This window comes from Pipistrellus kuhlii, unplaced genomic scaffold (assembly GCF_014108245.1).
Source record: "Pipistrellus kuhlii isolate mPipKuh1 unplaced genomic scaffold, mPipKuh1.p scaffold_m20_p_14, whole genome shotgun sequence".
Lineage (NCBI taxonomy): Eukaryota > Metazoa > Chordata > Mammalia > Chiroptera > Vespertilionidae > Pipistrellus > Pipistrellus kuhlii.
This window is the reverse complement of record NW_023425449.1, coordinates 11,400,298-11,422,418: the sequence shown is the minus strand read 5'-3', so window position 1 is coordinate 11,422,418 and position 22,121 is coordinate 11,400,298. Positions and strand designations below refer to the sequence as shown.

At 34.1% G+C, this 22,121-nt stretch overlaps 1 protein-coding gene across 8 annotated transcripts in view; it reads left to right on the top strand.

The window, feature by feature from the left end:
- Nucleotides 1-22,121, top strand: part of VPS13B (vacuolar protein sorting 13 homolog B) — a 513,325-nt gene that overhangs the window by 86,009 nt on the left and 405,195 nt on the right. The window contains exon 18 of one of the 8 annotated variants that reach the window (XM_036436753.2): nt 17,050-17,579. The exons of the other annotated variants lie outside the window; for them this stretch is intronic. Within the exon in view, the coding sequence (XP_036292646.1) occupies nt 17,050-17,252 (203 nt within the window). The 3' untranslated portion in view covers nt 17,253-17,579. Of the gene's footprint in view, nt 1-17,049; nt 17,580-22,121 lie in introns of those variants that run through there. 8 annotated transcript variants of the gene reach the window in all.

The following is a 22,121-nucleotide window of genomic DNA, read 5'->3' as shown; positions in this document are numbered from 1 at the left end:
CCCATAGCCCCAATATGAGAATAAAAGGAAACAGTACTTTTAATCTGCAGTTGGAAATTTGTGGATTTTGGTATCTGCTGGAGTTTTGGAATCAATCTCCCATGGATACTAAGGGACTAAGTTAACTTTTTGGAGTTCTTTGTACTACATGAGAATTGGGCACCCATAACCCCCCACATTGTTCAAGGGTCAACTGTATATCCAAATGAATGTTGCTCTTCTAAGCAATTCTTTGGCCAATACTTTGCAATCCTTAGACACTGTCATATTCACAGATTTTAAAAATTTCTTTAAAAAAAATTTTTTTTAGCCAATTTAGCAGACACCTGAGGAAATCAGTACTTTATCATTAAATATACTTTATTTTTTTTAAAGTATATCAAGAAGTGAAACAAAAGATAACTTGAATATGTGTCTAAAACATGCCTTTGAGTGGTAATTTTTTCTCTCAGATATTCAGATTTTCCCCTCAAAGGATCAAGATTTGTCATCATTGGGACAATTCAGAAGAATGACTTATAGACCATAAATGTAGTTGAAAATGAGGAGTAGCAAAAATGTTCTGTGAATTAAACGTTGAAATAGTTAGCTTATGACTATGTTGAAGGGCAGTTGTTGACTCTGCTAATTCACTATAGCATATTCAGGACCTTATAGTTTAAATTCTCCTATGCAACTCCCTTCTCCTCATGCCATTTACTATTATAGTAGTGGGTACTTCGACGTGTTGCTTAGATTCATAAAGTTTAAGTTTCTTCATTGTAAAATATGGATAATAATACATTTTCATGGGTTTGTTGTGATAAGTTGAATTCATCACAGTGCTTGACTTGATAGTTGGTGGCTACTGTTATTAATCATATTGACAGCAATAATAAAATATGTCATATTATTTCATGCTTTTATGAAAGGTAACAGAATTTCCTAATTCTATAAAGGAAATAAATGAGCTAAAACTAGAAGGAATTTAGTTTGATGGAAAGCAATATCAGTGGGATTATTAAATCCCTAAAACTAGAGAATGGAATAGGATGACAATTATTCATTGAATGGCATTGTATTATTTATCTAATTTCTAATGCCAGTTACCTGCAGAAAGCATTGTATATTTTTCTTGTGATACCTAACAATGTACTTATCATAGGATGCTTTATTATTTAAATGCCCAATTTCCTTTGAATGGATCTTTAATTTTTTTCCTGAGGCACATAGTTCTTAATATATGCTACAGAAGATGGCACTTATATAATTATTGTGTTCATTATTTTTAAATTTTTTTCTTTAACCCTCACCCAAGAATATGGCTATTGATTTTAAGAGAAGAGAGAAAAGAGAGAAGAGAGAAGAGAGAGAGAGAGAGAGAGAGAGAGAGAGAGAGAGAGAGAGAGAGAGAGAGAGAGAGAGAGAGAGAGAGAGAGAGAAAAATATTCATTGGTCGCTTCATGTACATGTCCCAACAGAGGATTGAACCAGCAAACTAGGAACTGACCTTTCAGGTGTATGGGACAATGACGCTCCAGCCAACCTAGCACACTGGCCAGGGCTTAAGTGTTCATTATTGATGAAACATTACTGTTGGAATTGGAGATGATTTTAAGTAGCATGTTGGGAACTTTTGTTTTTAATTATAGAAGTTATTTATTTTACTTTGTATTAGGAAAAATATACATCCCAAGTGGTTTGATGGAAAGCAATATCAGTGGGATTATTAAATCCCACTTTGTATTAGAAAAAACATATATCTAATAATTTCAGATGTTATTGCTTATAATAATAGTGGAATAAAAGTTTGCTCAGAAATTATATTTATCATAAAGTAAAAAAATGTGAGTAAATTTAAAGAAAAACATTAGCATTAGTGTAGGCTAATTACTTACTTAGTACTGTGTGTCAGGTACTAAGTTTTTGATCATATATTGAGTCAGGCATCCTCACAATAGTGTTGAGAGGAAGGTACCATTATGACTCCCTTTGTACCCATGAGAAACTGAAGCTCAGAGAGTAAAAATCTTACACTTGGTTGTAGATGCAGTAAATGGCCTACTGTAATGTCAATCCATGTGCTCTGAGAGTAACCAAGCTTTTAGCCTCTGCTGCTTCCTTATTAATGTAAGTAACCACAAATGATATGAGGACATGGTAGCAATAATAATGTTGGTACACAAATGCATGAAGTTTGTGGAAACTGCTCTAGATAATAAAATATTTCTAATCTGTAATGATTAGAAATTCCATATAATGTATAATACATAAATGGAATTAAATAGAAATGCATTAAAATATCTATCAAGATTATTCTAAACATAATGAAGTATTATCATTTTATTATGTCTTTAATGTAATGAAATAATGCTTCATTTAAAAAAAAATCACCATTTTGTGAGGTATAGTGACAGGTTCCTTCCCCCCTCACCTCCTTCTGCTCCAGTTTCTGTGAAAAGGAAATGTTCATAGTTTATAACTAGAGAAAGTTGGTTTTTTAGGTCATTCACAAGTGTACTTCAAACTGTTTGATATTTTAGTTTCAGGATTTAATTTTCTAACAAAAGTTACGTGACATCAGCAGCTAGGTGCAATGAAAGCTCTCTCAGGACTACTCTTAAGAGAAAGGAAGACTTTGGGTCTCTGAGTTTGTGTGGGCTTGAATGTGATTTTTATTTGATATATGAGCTGTGACATAACTATTGCATGACTGAGATGTACTTGTAAGTGCTATACTATGCAGATGGTGTGTGTGTGTGCGCGTGTGCGTGTGCATGCGTGTGTGTGTGTGTGTGTGTGTGTGTCTCTCTCTGTGTGTATGTGTGTGTGTGTGTGTGTTTCTGAAACAAAGCCAGAAACAAAATCTTGAATGTGTTCATTTAGTGGGGGAAAATACTTCATAGAAACATATGGAAACATTTCTAAGTTTTTTTCATTAAATGAGCCTTTTACTTTCTAAGCATTTTTATGATTGTTCAAGTTAATATGTCATTTGCCTCATATTTTCCAAGTTTAGTGAGACATACAAATCTTATAGAACTTGGACATTTTTAAATAGTCACATTATTTTTTAGGAATACACATTTTAGAAATAGATTAGATGTTTATTAAAAAGCTAAGATTGAATCACAAATATATTTTTCATTAAATTATTAATCATAAGACTTTCCATCTCTAATTATTTTAACATGATTTGATTTGGTGAGATTTATAGAGCAGTTATTCTCTTTTTAATGTTGCATAGGACATCATAAAGGAACTCAGAAAAAAAATACTACAGATATAAATGATTTGCTTTTAATTTTCCACGTTCCCTTCTAACTCATGTTCTTATACATAGTTTACATGACTTGATTTGTAATGTATGTACCATTTTTATGTTATGCTTTTCTTTTATAACATTACATAAACAATTTTTTGGTGTCTTATATTTTTGTCTTTTCTGTATGAAAAGCATGCAAAGAGCATTTCCTCAGATTCTAAGTCCCCTCAACTTCTCATTTTATCTTCCTCTTTTCCTTCATAGAGAAATAATAGAATGATATATATGTTGCCTTTCCACTTAGCTTTGATGCTGAATCCAGTGTGTATTCCTAGTGTTTCTCTTCTTTGACTATGTATTTGATACCAGTAGAACTCTGTTCTTGATTTGTAGGTTCTTCTCTGTTTTTATCCTTTACCTTGAAGGAGGACTTGGAATAATCTCTTCCTCCTATGTGGCTTTAGCTACCACGCATCCACTGACAACTACTACATTTAATGTGGTAGCCAAGAACTTTTTTTTATGAAACTGATACATTTATTTGGATGTGCCAAGATATCTAAAATTCACTATTTTCAAAAATGAAACTTGACTCTTTTCTCAAATAATACCTAACAGTATCACCATTCACCTAAGAGTTTTTATATTCTGTCAGTTCATCCCCTTAAATGTTCGCGACCTCTGGCCACTGCTTTGTGTTACCATGTCTTTATTCTCAGCTAGGATTGTTATAGTATCTTACCAAGTGATCAGTCTCCCAGTTCGTTCTCTCTCTCTCTCTCTCTCTCAAATCCTCCCCCGAGGATATGTTTATTGATTTTAGAGAGAGAGGAAGGAAGGGAGGGAGGGAGGGAGATAGATAGATAGATAGATAGATAGATAGATAGATAGATAGATAGATGGGACATCAATGTGAAAAACATGGATTTGTGGCCTCCCATATGAGCCCTAATCGGGGATGAAACCCTCAACGTACTGTACTGTTGGTTGCCAACTGGTGGTCCTTGAGGTCCGAAAGGTTGGCGACCACTGCTCTGGTGTTCAGGTTGATATTCCAACCAAATGAACCACCAGCCAGGGCCTCCCAGTCCTCTCTTGTTCTCCAGATCTTTCTCTGCATTGCAGGCTCAGTAATCTTTATAAAATGGAATTCTGATTATGTTCGTTAGTGATTTCCCATTTGTCTACAAGGTAAAAATTAGAGCTTCTTAATGTCAGAACAAGATTATTTCATGATCTTAGACTTATCTCTGCAAAGTTGCTTCGAGCTTCTTCCTTTAGCTGTGTTGAACTGCTGAGTCCCCCCCCCCCCCCTCACACACACACGTACTGTCATACTTCCTTGCTGTCACACCTAGTATTGTATCTACCTGGAATACCTTCCTACCCTCATGACCGTTTCCTCCTCTTGTCTGCTTCATGACTTCTTTTCCTTTGAGACTTGACTGACGTTTCATATTCTTCAGTTTGAGTTAGTGTACTTGTTTTATATTTCCAGAGTATGCTGTCAGACATATAGTAGAGGCTTCAAAAATGTTTTTAAATTGAATTGTTGAGTATTCCACTGAATTAATTTTTGGGAATTCATTAACACTTGGAATTTAGGTGATTGCTAGTTATTAGATAAAGCATTTTGCATCTTCTTGCACATTTATATTTAAAAAAATTATTTTTCTGCCAAAATATCCCAAGAAATAATTGACTCAAAGGTAGAGACACTTTTTTATGAGTCTTGGAGTCATCCTTTGGTAATAATTCTTAGTATCAGTCTTGCCCAAAATATATGTCACAGGATAGGTATAGTGATTTTCAGAAATCAAGACTATTGATACTGGTAACATTTCCTGTGTTTAAATACATTTTTTATTCTTACAAAAAACTGACCTCTAAAAAATTTATGATTAATTTTTGCATTTAATAAACATATGTGGGTGCCACTGTATGCCACTCTTTGTAAGAACACAAACATAGTAAGAGTCTTTTCTTGGTTAATTGCAAAATAGATTTTTCTGAGAGATTTGAGTTGTAATATGTGTAATATAATTCATACACATTTATTCTACTACTTGATGCTGCATGTTAAGTATGAAGACAAATCAGTGTTTAATTTAACCTGTTCATGTAATAAGTTTAACAAATTTTATTACTTATATTTGAGAGTGGCTTCATTATTTGAAAAACTGCCTTTTTCCATATTAGCTTTGCATTTTTGCTCATTTTCCTTATATTAGAGGAGGGTTGTTTCAGTTAGGATCCAATTTTAATAAGTAATAAAATTGAAGTGTTTTTTGTTGGAAAATATAACTAATGGGTTGCTAAATGAAGTTTTTTTTTTTTTAACAAGTTGAACAATTAGTATTTATAATATAGTTTATCTGTTTATTTCTTTATTTAAACAATTGCTCAAGTATGTTTCATATTTTCATATTGAAATGTAAGCAGATGGTTATAATCTTTCTTTATACATGATAGCCACACAAGAACTCTTTGTGCTGTTGGCGTTACTGTTACACAGTTTCTTACTACATATGTAAATATATTACCTCAACCTTTAATCAGCCTACCATTGCTCCTGATGACCCAATGCTTAAGTTGTAACACTATGCTGCTGACCCAGACTCTGGGGGCCTATTTTATTTTATTTTTTGATGCATTGCTGTAGGCAATTTTAAGGGTGTGGAACCAAGCCATTTTCTCCCTTGGACTCATTTCCACTTTTATTTCCTATGGGAATCTCAGCCTTCCTTTAAAATATTAAGATTTTAAAGTTGTTCACCTATTCTTTGATTACTAAGTAGAGGAGTATTTTAACTCAGCTGAATTAAAAAATTAGTATGGCTTAATCATTGGTGTTACACAGTTCTCAAAATGAAAATTTTCTAATTCATAAAATGCCTTTCTGGTATACACCTTATTCTTATATGCGTGTGTTTCATGGTTTAGTTTTATTTTATTCTCATTTGCTGAGAATGCTTGGCCTGATTTTTGTCCCAGGAGGGTGTAATTGAGAACTGACATGTCATATGAAGTTGAAAACAAATTTTATGAGTTGTAAAAATTAGTGCTTCATTTTTCCTTGGTAACTAATACGTTATTTGCAAGGAAGTATCTTAAAAGTTCAAAATGAATTGGCCTCTACATTGCCTAGCATCTTTCAATTTTAGCATTAATAAACTGTCTCTTGAAAACAAAGTTGTTTATTCACTAAGAAGAATGAAGTTATTTTTAGACTATGAGAATGTTTCAGGCTTGTAGATGGTAATAGCTATTTCATCACATGATTAATATGAAATGAATGCTTTATGGCATATGCCCTGTTAAAAATGCCCATTTTAATTTGTAGGCATAAGGAATTATTTTTGAAATGGAAACTGATGGTTGGATTTTCCCGGAAGCAAGCAGTGAGATGAAGTTAGGATTGCTCCCCAGCATAGCAACCTGTAAAAAGGAAATAGTGGGAGCAGGATTGGTTAAGAGTAGGCAACATATTGTGAACCTGACTCGACAAAACCCCTGCCAACCCAACAAAGACCGGTGGAACTAAGGTTGTGTGAGGAGTCTGCGTTGGGTGAAAGCGGTGCTCTCTTCACTCTGTGACGCAGGTGTTGGCTGTGGGCTTCCCTGAGAGGAGTATGGCTTTAACTGGGAAGCTGAGGCGAACTCTAAAGAAGCTCACAGCTGAAGGCTGTCAGCTAATCATAGTTCCTGCACCTGGGCAGTGTGTCCTTTGTGGAAGGGTAATGTACGGAGTGGGGTACATTAGGTGTTTGCCACAAGAAGTCAGGGTGGGTAGACCTTGGAATGATACTTACTATTCATTCAACTCATTTACTAGTAGTCAGTTAATAAATATCACTGGACACTTACTATGTGTTAGGAATATTCCTGGGCATAGATAATGTAGCAAAGCAGATACAACCCTGTTCTCATGTAGGGCAAAGATCTGGAAGGAGAATATTCCAAGCCAAAGAACCATTGGGTAAAAAGCCCCTGTTATGGGCACTGGTTTGGCAAAAAAGAAAGAAGGCCACTTTGGCTGCAGAGTTCTGAAAAAGTGAGGGGGTGGGGGAAGAGGGTGAGAAAGGAGGAAGGGAAATGAGGTCAGAGAGTTTGGCTACAGCCACTAGAGCCTTGCAAGGCACAAGAAGGACTGTGGATTTTATTCTCATTGAAACGGGAGGTCATTGGAGGGTTTTAACCAGAGGAGTGACACAATTTGACTTATGGTTGGAAAGTTTACTCCTGCTTACCAGTTTCCACATTTAATAGTAATAATGCAAATATGTCTTGACTTCTAACTTAATGTAGTAACTTGGAGAATTCTTTTACATTGCTGGCAGTGTTATAACATCTGCAAAGGTACACACCAATTCTATTATCAGTTTAATTTTTAGTCTTTCCCCATATTTCTATAGTAACTCATTAATCAGAATTTTGTTTTAAAGTAACTACTCATTATTACAATTTAGCCATATTAATTTTAATTTTCAGTTGATGGTACAGAACTTGAGTGTGTGTGTGTGTGTGTGTGTGTGTGTGTGTGGTGTGTTTTACTATTTTTAGCTCTGAGAAAAAGTAAACTTCTTTGTAGGAATTTTATTTAGGCATTTGAAACTCTTCATGAGACTAGGTTGTGAGTCTTTAAAGTTTAACTAGTCCCTCACTAGATCCATACCACTCTCTAGTGTAGTGCAGGACAAAATTTAAAGATCCCAGGTTTCTTGCATATAGCAGAGACCTGCACATTGCTGATTGCCAGAGCTGCTATTATTTTTCTTGGGATCAGAAGTTTGCCATCCTCCCATAGGAATCTTTATTTGAATATTGATTCGCCTAGTTGAGAATGACTTTAGTTATCTGTGACTCTAATTTAAGGCTTGTATTATTAATTGAAAATTAAGTTCCTGTCCTTAAAAGTATCTTCTCATTACTAAAGTTTGAACCTTGGTTCCACCTTTTATTAGCCATGTGACTTAACCAAGTTTTTAAGACTCAAATTTCCTTCTTTGCAGAATGGGGAAGACCAGTAGTACTTGTTTTATAGGCTTGTAACAAGAAGGAAGTGAAATTATATAAAACTACTGCCCTGGTGTATGGATTCGTGCACATTGAAAGGAAATTAATTAGAAGGTGGACAGCTGGGTGGGACTGGGCCAGTTGGGCTGGACATGCCCTGGAGCCAAACTCCTATGGTCTCTCCTGGCCAGCTGCATCTGGGGCGACACTGCAGCTCAAAGGGCATCTATGGAGTGAGCTGAAAGCAGCTCTCTGACATCTCCTGAGGGGTTCTGGATTGCGAGAGGGCAGTTCTTGGGTGATGCACCCTGGAAATGGACTTCCCCCTCTCTGGTTCCATGGTGTGTCACCCGAGAACTGCTGCTGCCAAGTGCCCACAGCTTGGCAGCTCCTTCATTGAGCATCTGCCCCCTGGTGGTCAATGCGTGTCATATCTACTGGCCAGCTGGATGATTGGATAGTTACTTAGACTTTTATATATATAGGTTTATATATCTGGCATCCCATGACTGTTTTCACTGGTACCGTAAATGCGACATTATTTAATTAGGAATGGATGATAGTACAGGTTCAGTTTGGATATTCATCTAAAATCTGCAGTTTGGCTTTAGCTCTGGTTTTAGCCTTTGAAAGATTAAATAGCATAATAGCAGCATTAATGTCATTTCTGGAATCCTTGAATTTGTGTGTAAAAATATGTACCATCATCTACACTAATAAAGGAAAGATGCAAATTGACCAACCTCCATTACACCCACCAGCCAATCAGGAATGAGTATACAAATTAATCCAACAAAGATGGCAGGTTTATTTGCATATACAGGTGCAGTGTGAAGACTGAAGAGGGTTGGCTTCTCCACTGTGGCCAGAGCGGAGAAGCCTTAAGGCTTGGCTTCTATGCTGCAGCGGAGTGAAGGCCTGGGTCCCGGGTGCCGGAGGAAAACGGGTGCCGGCAGCCAGGGGAAGGAAGGCCTATTGCATGATTCTTCATGCAACTGGCCCAGTTTATATAATAATAGCCTAACAGCATCAGTTAATAAATGAGGCATGTCACTGGATTTATCATTAAGCTCTCAATATTCACTTTTAATTACAGGTAAGCATTCTCCATGTAACTGAGAATGAGCATTTCATTATAGGTTTTATGTATTGCAATTCTGTCAAGAGAGTTGGAGTATAAATGTTTATTATTAAAAGAGTAAAGTATTACATGTGCCAATGGTTGTAAAAGCTGTTAATTTTATGTACAATAGTAAATATTTCAAAGATTCAATGACTTGGTAAAGAGATTGATAGTTAACATAAATATTTATAGATAGAAGAATGTTTTTTTTGGTGTTAAAAACATGCTTAAACATTTCAATTAAATATTAAAGACAGAGATTGAATTATATCTTGATTCTTTGTAGAATCTATAGATTTAACATACTACCATCAAGAAAATTTTAAATACAGGCAGTCCTCAGGTTACATCGGAGATCCATTCCTACTGCACAACGTAACTCAATTTTTACCGTAAGTCGGAACCCATCTACGTAAACACGTACGTCACTCACATGGAGCACATAGACAACAGTAATGAAGTGAAACGGTAAAAAAAAATTAAAAGGAAGATAACAATTCCTGACCTTTACTTGTGGTAAATAAATGATTAAAAAAAAAAAAAAAGAACATATGTACCTATGTTGAAATGACGGAACATTTTTTTTTTTTTAATAAAGAAATGGGAGATGGCGACATAACCACGAAATGACCTACATCAAGTCCAAAGTAACCCGAGGACTGCCTGAATTGTATTTATTTTCTAGTTAAATTTATTTTAGCAATAAGCATCTCATGATAAGATTCTATTTGGGAATTTTTTACATTCATGGGTTGAATTAAAGGCAGAATTCAGAATATTTAAGAAGAGATTACTCAAAGTTATGTTTAATAATAGCTAAGAAAATATTGATTGAGATATAAAGTTGAAATATATAAAAATATGCAAAAAAGAAAATATTAGAGAAAAATGAGATATCTAGAACATATCTTTTCACTCCATCAAAATTATAGACTTTTACAAGAATGTTTTACAGCTATTCTTATGGAGGTGTTAAATTAATTATTACTTATAGAAGAAGAAAAACTTAATAACTTGGTGAAAACATCAACAATGTTAGCCAAAAAATGTCTTTTCCTCATCTAATTAAGTTGGTATTGCACGCGTGCAGACTACATACTACAGAACTAACCTAACAGTTGACAGACAGCAGATGAGAAATTATGTACTCTACTGTCAAATTAAAAGTCAGCTCCTAATATCCTTCATAAAATTTTATAATGATAATTACTTTTAGTTAGGATTTATATTTACTCTAACATTGTAGAAATTTATTCTACTATAATGATATTTGGCTCCTGCTGTGTGATATGCTGAATTTTAATAATATAGGAAAGGAGTAAAATCTTTATCTTGTTTTCCTTCTACATGGCTGACATATTTGTCAATTTATCTAAAGTACACAAATGTTGGGTAATTTTAGAAGAAAGGATTTTTTAACATCAAAATCTTGCATTCTCATTCCAAAGTTTTCATAGGCTAATTCCTATTACAATAAATAATTCAGTAGATTGGATATTAATATAGAACTGGATTTTTTTTTAATAAGTTTTAGCATGTACAGTCAGAGCCATCGTCAAATATATTTTTTTTAAACTAAGTAATTCATTGCATTAAATTCACATTAAAAAAGAAAACCTGTAGTGCCCTCCAACATAATTTGCATACAAAAATGCTACCATGAAAACATTTTCTATGTATTATGTCATTTCCCCCTTAGGTCAATGCATACATATATTTACTCTCAGTTTTTTTGTGAGATAGAGTTGTTGAAACTACTTATCTATGAAATAGGAGTGATATATTAATAAAACAATATTTTGCTCTTTTGTTTTTGTTTCAGTAGAACACTATGGTAATCACTTAAAGATTCCATTACCAATAGATGAAACAGAATAGTGTTGGCTGTATGTGGGGGATGGAGATCTTCAGGTTTAAAAGCAGTTGTGTAGTATCCAAATAAATAATGCTGGACAGCCCTGGCTGGTGTGGCTCAGTTGGTTGGAGTGTCTTCTTGTACACTGAAAGGTGGTGGGTACGATTTCTAGTCGGGATGCATACAAAAGGCAACTGATCCCTGTTTCTCTTCCTCTAAAATCAATAAAATTCCTTAAAAAGTAATGCTGGGCACATTTAAAAAACACAAGAACTGGTTTAATTTAATTAACCATGGTCCGATATGCTGTGCATCCCACTCATGCTAAATGACAATGGCATCAACTGGCTGATGCTTCAGAGTGCTATTGTTTTTCTTCTACTTTCATTGGTCAAATGTGTCATAGAGGCATTATCTAAGGCCTGGTAATAGTTCTCATGGGTTTTTGCTTTAATCACATCTAGTATGTAGTTTATGTGTTGATATCAATTTAGTGGAATTTTTAAAATTTGTTCTTAGTGACTTTTAAGCAGGAAATTGTAATGATTTTGCAGTTTGCTGAAGCAAAGATCAGAAGAATTAGAAGGGTTTGTATCCAGTTACAGTTAGCATTGATCATCATGACCTGTTATGCATTCACCCTTTAATATACCGTGTTTCCCCGAAAATAAGACATCCCCTGAAAATAAGACCTAGCGCAACTTTGGGAGAAAAAATTAATGTAAGACACTGTATTATTTTCGGGGAAGCAGGGTAGTAGCCTATATTGGTAACAAAAGGCAAGTGGAGATTGGAGAAAAAAGGATGACATTTCCTATGAGATGTGTAGAATATTTTGGAAGCTCTTGCTATTACATGATGCTTTGTCAACTGTCTTAGACATAGAGCAATAATAAAAAATTCTAGTTTACAGCCATATTTTAACTTTTGCGATAGATGAAATACCTGATGTAATCCTCCCCCACCCCTCTCATAGTTTAGTATTTGCTTTTATAGATAAGTTTTGGATTGAGTGATGAGAAAATAGAGGATCGTAACTCTAACATTCTGTCTCCATTCAGTGTGTTGCTATTGCAAATTGAGACCTTTTTGAAAATGGTGAGGGCAAGTGACCAGGATAATAGGTTTATGTAGAAAACAGGAAAACAGGTCATGAAAATGTATTCAGTGAGAAATGAGAAATAAGTTAATGAATAAGTATTTAATAAAAAGTCATGATCAAAACAGAAAAAATGTCATGCATATTTTTGGACAAATAGGCTACATGGTTGGGACATGGAATTAACATAGGAAGTTTTTTTATTATCTGACTACAATATGCAGTTTTCAGTGTTTATTTATTTGTTTATCCATTTATTTATTTTACTTAAGAATTGCCAAACCCCTTACAAAACTGTTAACATTCTCCATTTCTCCCCCTTCATCTCATGTTACTCTCACCACCATCCCAACAAGTTTCACTCCCACTGAACTTCTTTAACAGCTCCTGTGGACAGTCCTAGATCTTCCCCAGGTTCCTGGCTCATGCTTTTCCATTGTCTGCAATACATCAGATCATTTTACCCTCACTTTTCCTGGTTTATTTCTCATTTTTTAAGTCTAATTTCTCTAGACCCATGGTCGGCAAACTGTGGCTCGCAAGCCACATGCTGCTCGTTGGCTCCTTGATTGTGGCTCTTCCACAAAATACCATGGCCTGGGCAGGTCTATTTTGAAGAAGTGGCATTAGAAGAAGTTTAAGTTTAAAAAATTTGGCTCTCAAAAGACATTTCAATTGTTGTACTGTTGATATTTGGCTCTATTGACTAATGAGTTTGCCAACCACTGCTCTAGACCAAGCTAGAGTTCTCTCTCTGCAATTTAAAACACCCTGTCCTCCTATCATAGTACTTAGCACATTTCATTGTAATTTAATTATTCACTTCTTTAAATGAGTTTTAGATAGTTTTTATAGGAAAAGCACAAAATAAATATGTTTTGAATGAATAGCTTCTGGTTTCAGTATTTACCAGTTTTTAAATTTAGGAAACACTTATTAAATATTTAAAGATTCCCTCTTTGTGGCCAACCTGGTGAGGATAGGAGAATAGGTGGCCCTGAGATGAGGATAAGTGAAAAGATAATGGTATGGAGTTTCTAAGGATGTGAATTTGGAACTGGTAAAAACTAATTAAATTTTGATAGGAACTTTTCTCCTGTGTGTTCTGGCACTGTTTAGTAGAATAAAAAAGAAGGCAAAGGATGTTAGATTATAATCAAATTTATATTGGGAAAATGTAAATTTCATAAGTAATTAATTCTATATGAGAAAATCTAAGAAAAGTCTGAAATATATAGATTCTTCATATTAATATTGACATTTATTGTCCAGTTTATCTTATTTTGCTTCATAGTAAAATGAAAAAAATTGAAGTAATTTTAAGCACTTAGAAATTAATTATTGAAGAGAAAATAGAATTATATATAAAACACATAATATACCTTAATATGACATTTTGCTGTTCTCTAATGATTCATTTAGTCTAGGGAAGAGTAACAATATATTTTAGAAATATTTGCCCTATGGTAAAACTTGTTAAGTTTTTACAAAACCTTGTTTTCTTAAACAAATTCAACTCAGGTAGAGGAAGATATTTCTTAGCTAAATAACATGAAAAAATATCTCAAACTCTCATCTGTGTAATCTCAATAAATTATCATCTGCATATTGCATCATGCATTCATTGTCTCAAGCAAAATCTCTTTCCATCTCCATTTTCCGTACTTTGGTCCACCACCACCTCTCCCCTATCCTGCTTTCTCTCTGACTATCACCACACTGTTCTTTGTGCCTATTTGCTTTATAGATACGTATATGCTTAATCCCTTCACCTTCTTTCACCCAGTCCACCAATTCCCCTCTCCTCTGACAGCTGTCAGTCTGTTTCATGTATCCATGTCTCTTCTTCTGTTTGTTTGTCAGTTAATTTTGTTGGTTAGATTCCACATATAGTGAGATCATATGGTATTTGTCTCTTTATGACTGATTTATTTTACTTAGCATAATAATCTCCAGGTTCATCCATGCTGTTGTAAAAAGTAAGATGATCCTGCTCCTCCCCCCGCCGACAACCAAGTAGTATTTCATTGTGTAATCTTTTTTATCCACTCATTTACTGATGGGAACTTGGGTTATTTCCAGATCTTGGATATTATAAGTAATTCTTTAGTGAACATAGGGGTGGATATATTCTTTCGAATTATTGTTTTGCGATTCTTTGAATAAGTTCTGAAAAGTGGAATTGGTGGCTCAAAGGCAATTCCATTTTTAATTTTTTGATTTAACTTTAATTTCTTCCCACAGTGATTGCACCAATCTTTTATTCCCTTCAACAGTACACAGGGTTCTCTTTTCTCCACATCCTTACCAACACTTGCTGGCAGCACAAGCCTCACCTGGCCTTGGTTACCTGAGCCTTGGGCGGCCTTGGGCAGCTGGGCAGCTGCCATCTAAGGCTTGCCGGTGTGACAGTCAATTAGCATATTCTCTCCTTATTGGCTGTGGGGCGCCACCATCTTTGTGAGGATGTGATGGTCAATTAGCATATTATCTCTTTATTAAATAGGATGCTTAACAATATAAGCAGGATTAGAATTAACTTTGGGTATAGATTTACCTTTAAAGATATCAGTGAAATCAACTTGAAAAAAATGAAATATCAATCTTAACCTTGCTACACCTTTTAGTCCTACAGTTTAGGTTCAAAACCATGCATATTAATAACATTAATAAATAACAAGATAGTTACAAAAACAAAGTATTAAATCATCAACAGATTGCTAGTAAAATTTAAAATAAAGTTTAAAAAAATGGTATTATTACTATACTGAGGTAATCATTAAAAATGGCCATGAATCATGCTTTCCAACATTTATATTATTCTATAAGCCCATCTCCTCGAATTTAGGCCAGCCCTGTGATGACTCACTTTTGACTAAGGGATTGTGGTGAAGGTGCTACTGCATGACTCTTGAGGCTAGGTTATAAGAAGTTTTACAGCTTCTTAATCACTTAGAATATTTTCTCTGGGTGAAGCCTCTCACCATGTAAGAAATCCAGTGTCTCTGAGACCCTCATGTTGTGAGGAAGCCCAACCTAGCCATATAGATGAAGTAAGGAAGGAAATATGGAAACACACACACACACACACACACACACAAACCCATGTGACCCCCAAGTGTTCCAGTCATTTAGGCTGAGGCATCTGACATGTGAGTGATGAAAACCATCTTGGATCTTTAGCTCAGTCAAGACTTCAGATGACTCCAGCCCCAATCACCATCTGAATGCAGCTGCATGAGAGAGACCTGAGCAAGAACCACCAGATGAGTTTAGAAAATCCACAGAGCTATAAGAGATAAAAATAGACTGTTGTATGAAACCACTAAGTTTTGGAGTAGTTCCACGGCAATAAATAATTGGAATAGATTCTGTTAACTAAAATTTGTTTGAAATGTTTTTTATTATGGCCATTAAGGGCCAAGATATTTTACTCATCCACTTTCCTCAGTGACAGTATTTTGGGACAAAAGATACTGATGTAAATTTTTTTAGCCAGAATTGCCGAAAAAGAGTAATTCTGAGGTTCAAAACCAAAACTCAGCCAGATCCAACCTGGAGCATTTAAAGGTACTCGGAAGCTTTAAAGAGCTATGAATTACCGGAACCCATCAGTAATATGGGATCCAGGTTGAATTTCAAATATTTTCTATTTACAGTTACATAAAAGAATAAAACAAGACATGAGACTTTAAAGGAATCTAATTATCTCCCCCCCCCCCCCCATTTAAATCTTATTTTTGTGGGCTCAATTTGAGTCAATGCTTCATAAAGTTAGGCTTTATGCAGAAAGATGGGATTTGTGTCAGACTAACATAATTTTTAAGTACCTTCATACCTTCTAGGAGAATAAAATGTGAATCCACCGATGTCAGAGACGCTAGTGCTTCTTCATTACTAACTCTTTGACCTCAAGTTCACTAAAGATTAGTATATTAGGCATAATGCATTAAAGCTCATTTTCTAAGTTATCTTTCATGTTTTGTCAACTGCCAGCTGGACTTCGAGCATTTTAGGGGAAATGTGGTTAAAATACTTATAATGATCAACTGCCTGAAGTGCTTATCTGTTATTTTAAAGAATATTAATAAGGTCACATTTAATGTGTTTGAGATCTTTCATATGATTGCAAAACGATCACATCTTACATTTTCATTTATTTCCCTAACAATGTATCCTTTAATGTACTTTCATATCATATTTGAGAACAAAACTATTGTTTATAGTCTATCATTAATATAGCATGTAACTTTTGTTAGTTAAATGTTATGATACCTAATATTGGACACACAAATACTTGCTTTAGCTAATTCATCTTAAACGCATATGAATTAAACAGTAGCATTATAAGTATAATAAAATGTAGAACTATATAGTAAATGTTTAAGGTATACTAGTTTTGATTTGTAAATATTATTGCCAAGTCATCCTTGAAATAACTTCCAAAAACCAAAGATGAATTTGAAAACCTTTTCACATTTTGCACTTAATAAACTAATTTATAGATTATTGCTTTTATTTAAAATTAAAAAACAAATTCCATTTCCCCCCCAACCATTCTAACTAAACCTTAATAACCTTAATAAGTAGGCACTGCTTTAAAAATGACACAATCCACCAGTCATTTGGTAAGACTAGCATAATCATAAATTTCCCATCCATGCTTTTTCCAAAAATACTAACCCATATTGTTCTCCCTGGACCTGTTGTAGGGATGACTAATCCAACTGCTGAGGTCTCCCTTTATGTGTTTGATGGAACACTTGGCTTGCTGGACTACAGCTGTGTGTTTATGTTCAGTGCACACCTGCAGGGCCTGACAAATAGCTGTAGTATGCAGAGGATACAAAATTACCCTGGCAGTGCTGCAAATAAGGAAGTTTCTGTTTTGAAGTCCATATGTGTGTGTGCCTGAGATGCCAGCTGGTGTATTTATGTTGCATGCACAGATGTAAAACTGCCAACTGATTTTATACCAAATAAAGTCTAATCTTTTTATATGTACTTTGGGTCAAAGTTATGAAGTGGTACATAAGAATGTTCTCACGACTTAGGTCTTTAAAATAAAAGGTGCTATTAAAACATGAACTCATGATACAACTAGGAAAGAGGATAGTGACAAAGGTGGTATTTTATAACTATCTTTTTGTGGAAGAATGTTATTATTACTGTATCATTCAATATATAAATAAAGGCTTGATTTATTACAATCATTAATGATATATATCCTCTTTTGTGGTTAGAGTGTCAGGCCTGTGTTTAATCCAATTTATGAATACTGAAATGTGAAAGCCAAATTTATATGGTTACTTAATTGAAAGATTTGGCTTTTCTATTTTTTTCAGAATACATAATTTTAACAAGTTGAAATGATAGTGCATTTTGGGTGGCATTTTGACTAATGCACTTCGATTTGTTGTGAAAGAAGTAACAGTATTTACAAAGATAGTATTTTCCATCTGGAAATTTAAACACCAACTTAAAAATAGTAGATAAGCCCCTTTATTCCAAAGAACCTTTGAAAGAGGCAGTTTTTTGTTTTATTTTATGTCCCCTCCAACCAAATGAAGAAACCCATTTTACTTAATATATCCACCTTAAACAAGAATAATGATTTGATAATTGGAAAATTGATCTTCAAGTTAATACTTACAAGTTAGATTTCTCATATATGTTACTTAACTGCAGACTTACTTTAGAATTCTTCTTTTTGATAATGTTTGATATAGTAATTTTTTTCAAGAATTGTCATAGCTTTTGAATTAAAAAATTAAATTCTAGTATTAATAGGTATGTTTTAGTTTAACTGTTTTCAAAAGTATTGACTTTTTTTTTTTACTATGTTTTAAATACATGTATGTATTAAGAATTTTTAGACATTGCATAAGGAGAAGTGGTTATGTTTGTTTTAGTTTTACCTATGATTTTTTAATGATCTGTACTGGTTTATAAATATTTGAAAATGGAGAGAAGGGGTTCAAAGGCTTATCCAAATCATAGTGATTTTAATTAGGAAAATTTAATGATTCTATAAATTAGTGCTATCCAATTTTGCATTTGAAACATGCAAAGTGTGTGCTTCTCATGTGTACATCTAAATGTATTAATTGATTCTTCTTCTGGCATTGATGTAAGTTATGTTTGTTCTGACTGTATTTGTAGCATTCCCTTATCACAATTTGTTATTTGATTATATTTGTGCTAATTATTAATTTTCATTGTTATTGATAACATCAAACTTGTAAATATTTTAAATAATGTCTTTATTTTTATTAAGTAGCACCTTTTTCTTTAATAGTAGGCATTATTTCCTCATAAAAGGATGTTTATTTGCTATTATCTGGCATAATCTTACTTGAAATTTTATTATCTGATTTCAACAAATGTGGGAAACACTGTTCCTAGCCTTAAAAGTATGAATTTCATTGGGTCAGCCTTCTCAATTCATGAAGACAGCCTGGTTTGGAATAGATTTTATATAATGAGTTAGAAAGGTGGAAAAGAATCCATATTGCTTAATGACTAACTTGAGGGGTAGAGTGATTCTGGCAAATGTGTGATTAAGCACACATCAGAAGCACATCAAGAGACCAGAAAATTCCCCCAAAAGTCCCGGCACAATGGCAGCATAGCAGAATTGAATGAACTCTTCATCAGGAGACAGACTCACAGTGGTGTGACATTAGGCTAGTTTCCTGGAGCTTTAGTTTAGTTTTTCTACCAAAGAAGGGGAATCATAATTTTATTTTAATAAAGTTGATTTGGGTTTTAATAAGATAATAGACATAAAACTTTCTAGGTTTAGAATGTGGACCATGTAGTAGGTATTCAATAAATGTTGACTGTGTTTTTTTTTTTTAATTTTTATTTTATACCAGTAGTAGTAGTAGTAGTAGTTTGAAATAAATTAATGACATAGGAAATAGGTATTATCAAGTAAAGTTATTACAAAAGAGTAGAAACAGGAATTGTTGCCTTCTTTAAAAAAAAATCAAAGAATATTTTAAGGAAAAGTGCAAACCTCAAATTTTTACAGCTACAAGACAGAACCTTTTATTACTCATTTGAGAGATTATGTTCCATACATTACTTGGTTATTTAGTGCCAGGGCCAACTTCTTTTTAGTAGGATATCACTTCAAACACTGCTGCCGCCACTGCAGGTTGCAAGCACATGATTGAAGGCTTCTAGTTCTCAGCTCATGCCCAGATGTCTTTCAATAACGATAGCCAGTAATTTCTTCAAATTGCTCACTTTATCAGCAGCACATGTCATCAATCCTGAAGTGGTTGCTCAAGTCAGACTGCAGAATCTTTAGCTTACAGACGCAGCTGCAAACAGGTGAACAGGCAGAAAGTAATTTGTGCAGCTTGGTGGCTGTCAGACGAAAGACAGACAATCTGTGTTTAAAACAGATTGCAGGCCCTGTATGGGCCAGACAAAAGGGATTTCTCCAACTGCAAATAATTCCAAGGTTAACATATTTTCCTTTCTGCCATTAGGTGATTTGTTAAAATTGGAAACAATGAACATTATAAATCTACACAGAAACTGGAGACAAGATGAAAGAGAAAATCAGATCACTAAATAGGTTTACATTTGTCTTTCCAAAGAAGTACAACTGGCATTCATAAAAGCGATTTTCTCACAAATTAAGCCAAGTTATAAAATAATTCTTTGAAACTTACAAGATTATAAATGTTTCAAGTTGCATTAAGAATTACTGATATTGAAAAACAATGAAGCCTGAACCATTATAGTCTTTATAATAAATACTTTCTTTTTGGAGTTAATTTGTGGATATTATAATTTGCTTTTTTCAAATATTATTTAGTATTTCCCTTGAAGTTTTATTAATGTACGTTTTATAAGTAACGTATGCCAGGTACATCACACTTTTCTGCACATAAGGGTCTGTCATGGTTATGGCACAAACATTCTTATGGAGAATAGGATTTTTGATGACTTACACATTTAAAAAAGTTATCCTCACATTTTATTTTCCTGGGAGTTACTGGAACTTGACTCTTAAAGACATCTTAGTCTATGTATAGTATAGTCACATTTTAGAAAATTGCTCCTCAGTGCAGTAAGAATGTTCATCATGCCCTGGCTGGTATGGCTCAGTTGGTTGGAGTCTTATCCTGTATGTACATCTAGCTTGTGGGTTTGATGCCTGGTCAGGATGAGAACAGGAGGCAATTGATCGATGTTTCTCACATCAATATTTCGCTTTGTTTCTTGCTCTCTCGCTCTTTGTCTCTTTTAAGTCAATAAACATATTCTCCAATGAGGATTTAAAAAAAATATTTTTATTGGTTTCAGAGAGGAAGGAAGGAAGAGAGAGAGAGAGAGAGAGAGAGAGAGAGAGAGAGAGAGAGAGAGAGAGAGAGAGAGAGAGAGAAAGAGAGAGAGAGAATCAATGATGAGAGAGAATCATGGATCGGCCGCCTCCTGCACACTCGACACTTGGGATGGAGCCGGCAACCTGGGCATGTGCCCTGATCGGGAATGGGGAATTGGACTGTGACCTCCTGATTCATCGATTGATGCTCAGCCACCGAACCATGCCAGCCAGGTTGTCTGTAATCTTTAAATTGATAGACTATGATATGAGATTCTAAGTCAGCAGCATATTATTTGTCAATACCAGCCCATAGGAGTGCATACTCACTAAAATAGGAATTAGGACTATATTAGCTTTTTTGGTACTTCATCATGGAAGATTGCCAGAGAAGACATGCACAAACATGTTTATATGTGTAAAATATGTGTACATGTAAAATAATATATGTACATGTGTGTAGCACATGAGAAGTGAAAGATTAATCCTTCGTTCTAATTATCTACTGGAGCTCATGTTTGTCATATAGAAAACAGCCATAAATGAATGTGACTGATTTATTTTTCTCTCATTCTTTAGGTGTCATATGTTTTCACTTGTGTTTCACAATTAATTTAATGTTGTAATTGTTTTTACTGGGTAATTTGTCTTTGTTACATAGTGAGTAAGAACATAGTCTTCCATGTCAAACTGAGATTCAAGTCCCAGTTTGATCATACTGTGTGACCTTGCCTTGGACAAGTTAACTTCTTAGGTCCTCAGTTTTTCAGTGATGATATTGCTGTTTATCTAACTCACACTGTTTCTGTGATATTTGAGGAAAATAATATGTATAAAACATTGCACATGTTGTCTTGAACATATTTAAAGCTTCAGTAAATAAACCCAAGATATTTTCTTTCAGAATCTGAACATGTAGAAGAGGTCATATGTTTTTCTTGCTTCTAGCTGCTACCTAAGCATTTGTCACCAAGCCCTGTACACTGGAAGGACCCGGTGATTAATCAGAATGAATTTATAATTGGTTCTCTAAATTTCAGTCTACTTTGCTGATACTCTTTAGCAATAACAATCCTTCTTTGCCAAATACCTTGACTTTAGAAACTAGAACAATTCTGATTTATATTTTAAGTAGACAAAATGAAGAATATGAGTATTTTAATTTTCTTATTTCACTTAACACGAAAAAATTACTTTTCATTATATTATGTTTCAGATATCATTGATTTTTTAGCTTTATTGAGTATAATTTACAAAAATTATACCTATTGTGTGTATATTGTGAAATGATTAGTTAGCACATTCATCATGCATCTTATATATATTTGGTGAGAACATTTAAATTCTATTCTTAGCAAATTTCATTTATACAATATAGTGTTATCAACTGTAGTTACAATGTTATACATTAGATCCTCAGAATTTGTTCATAATATAGCT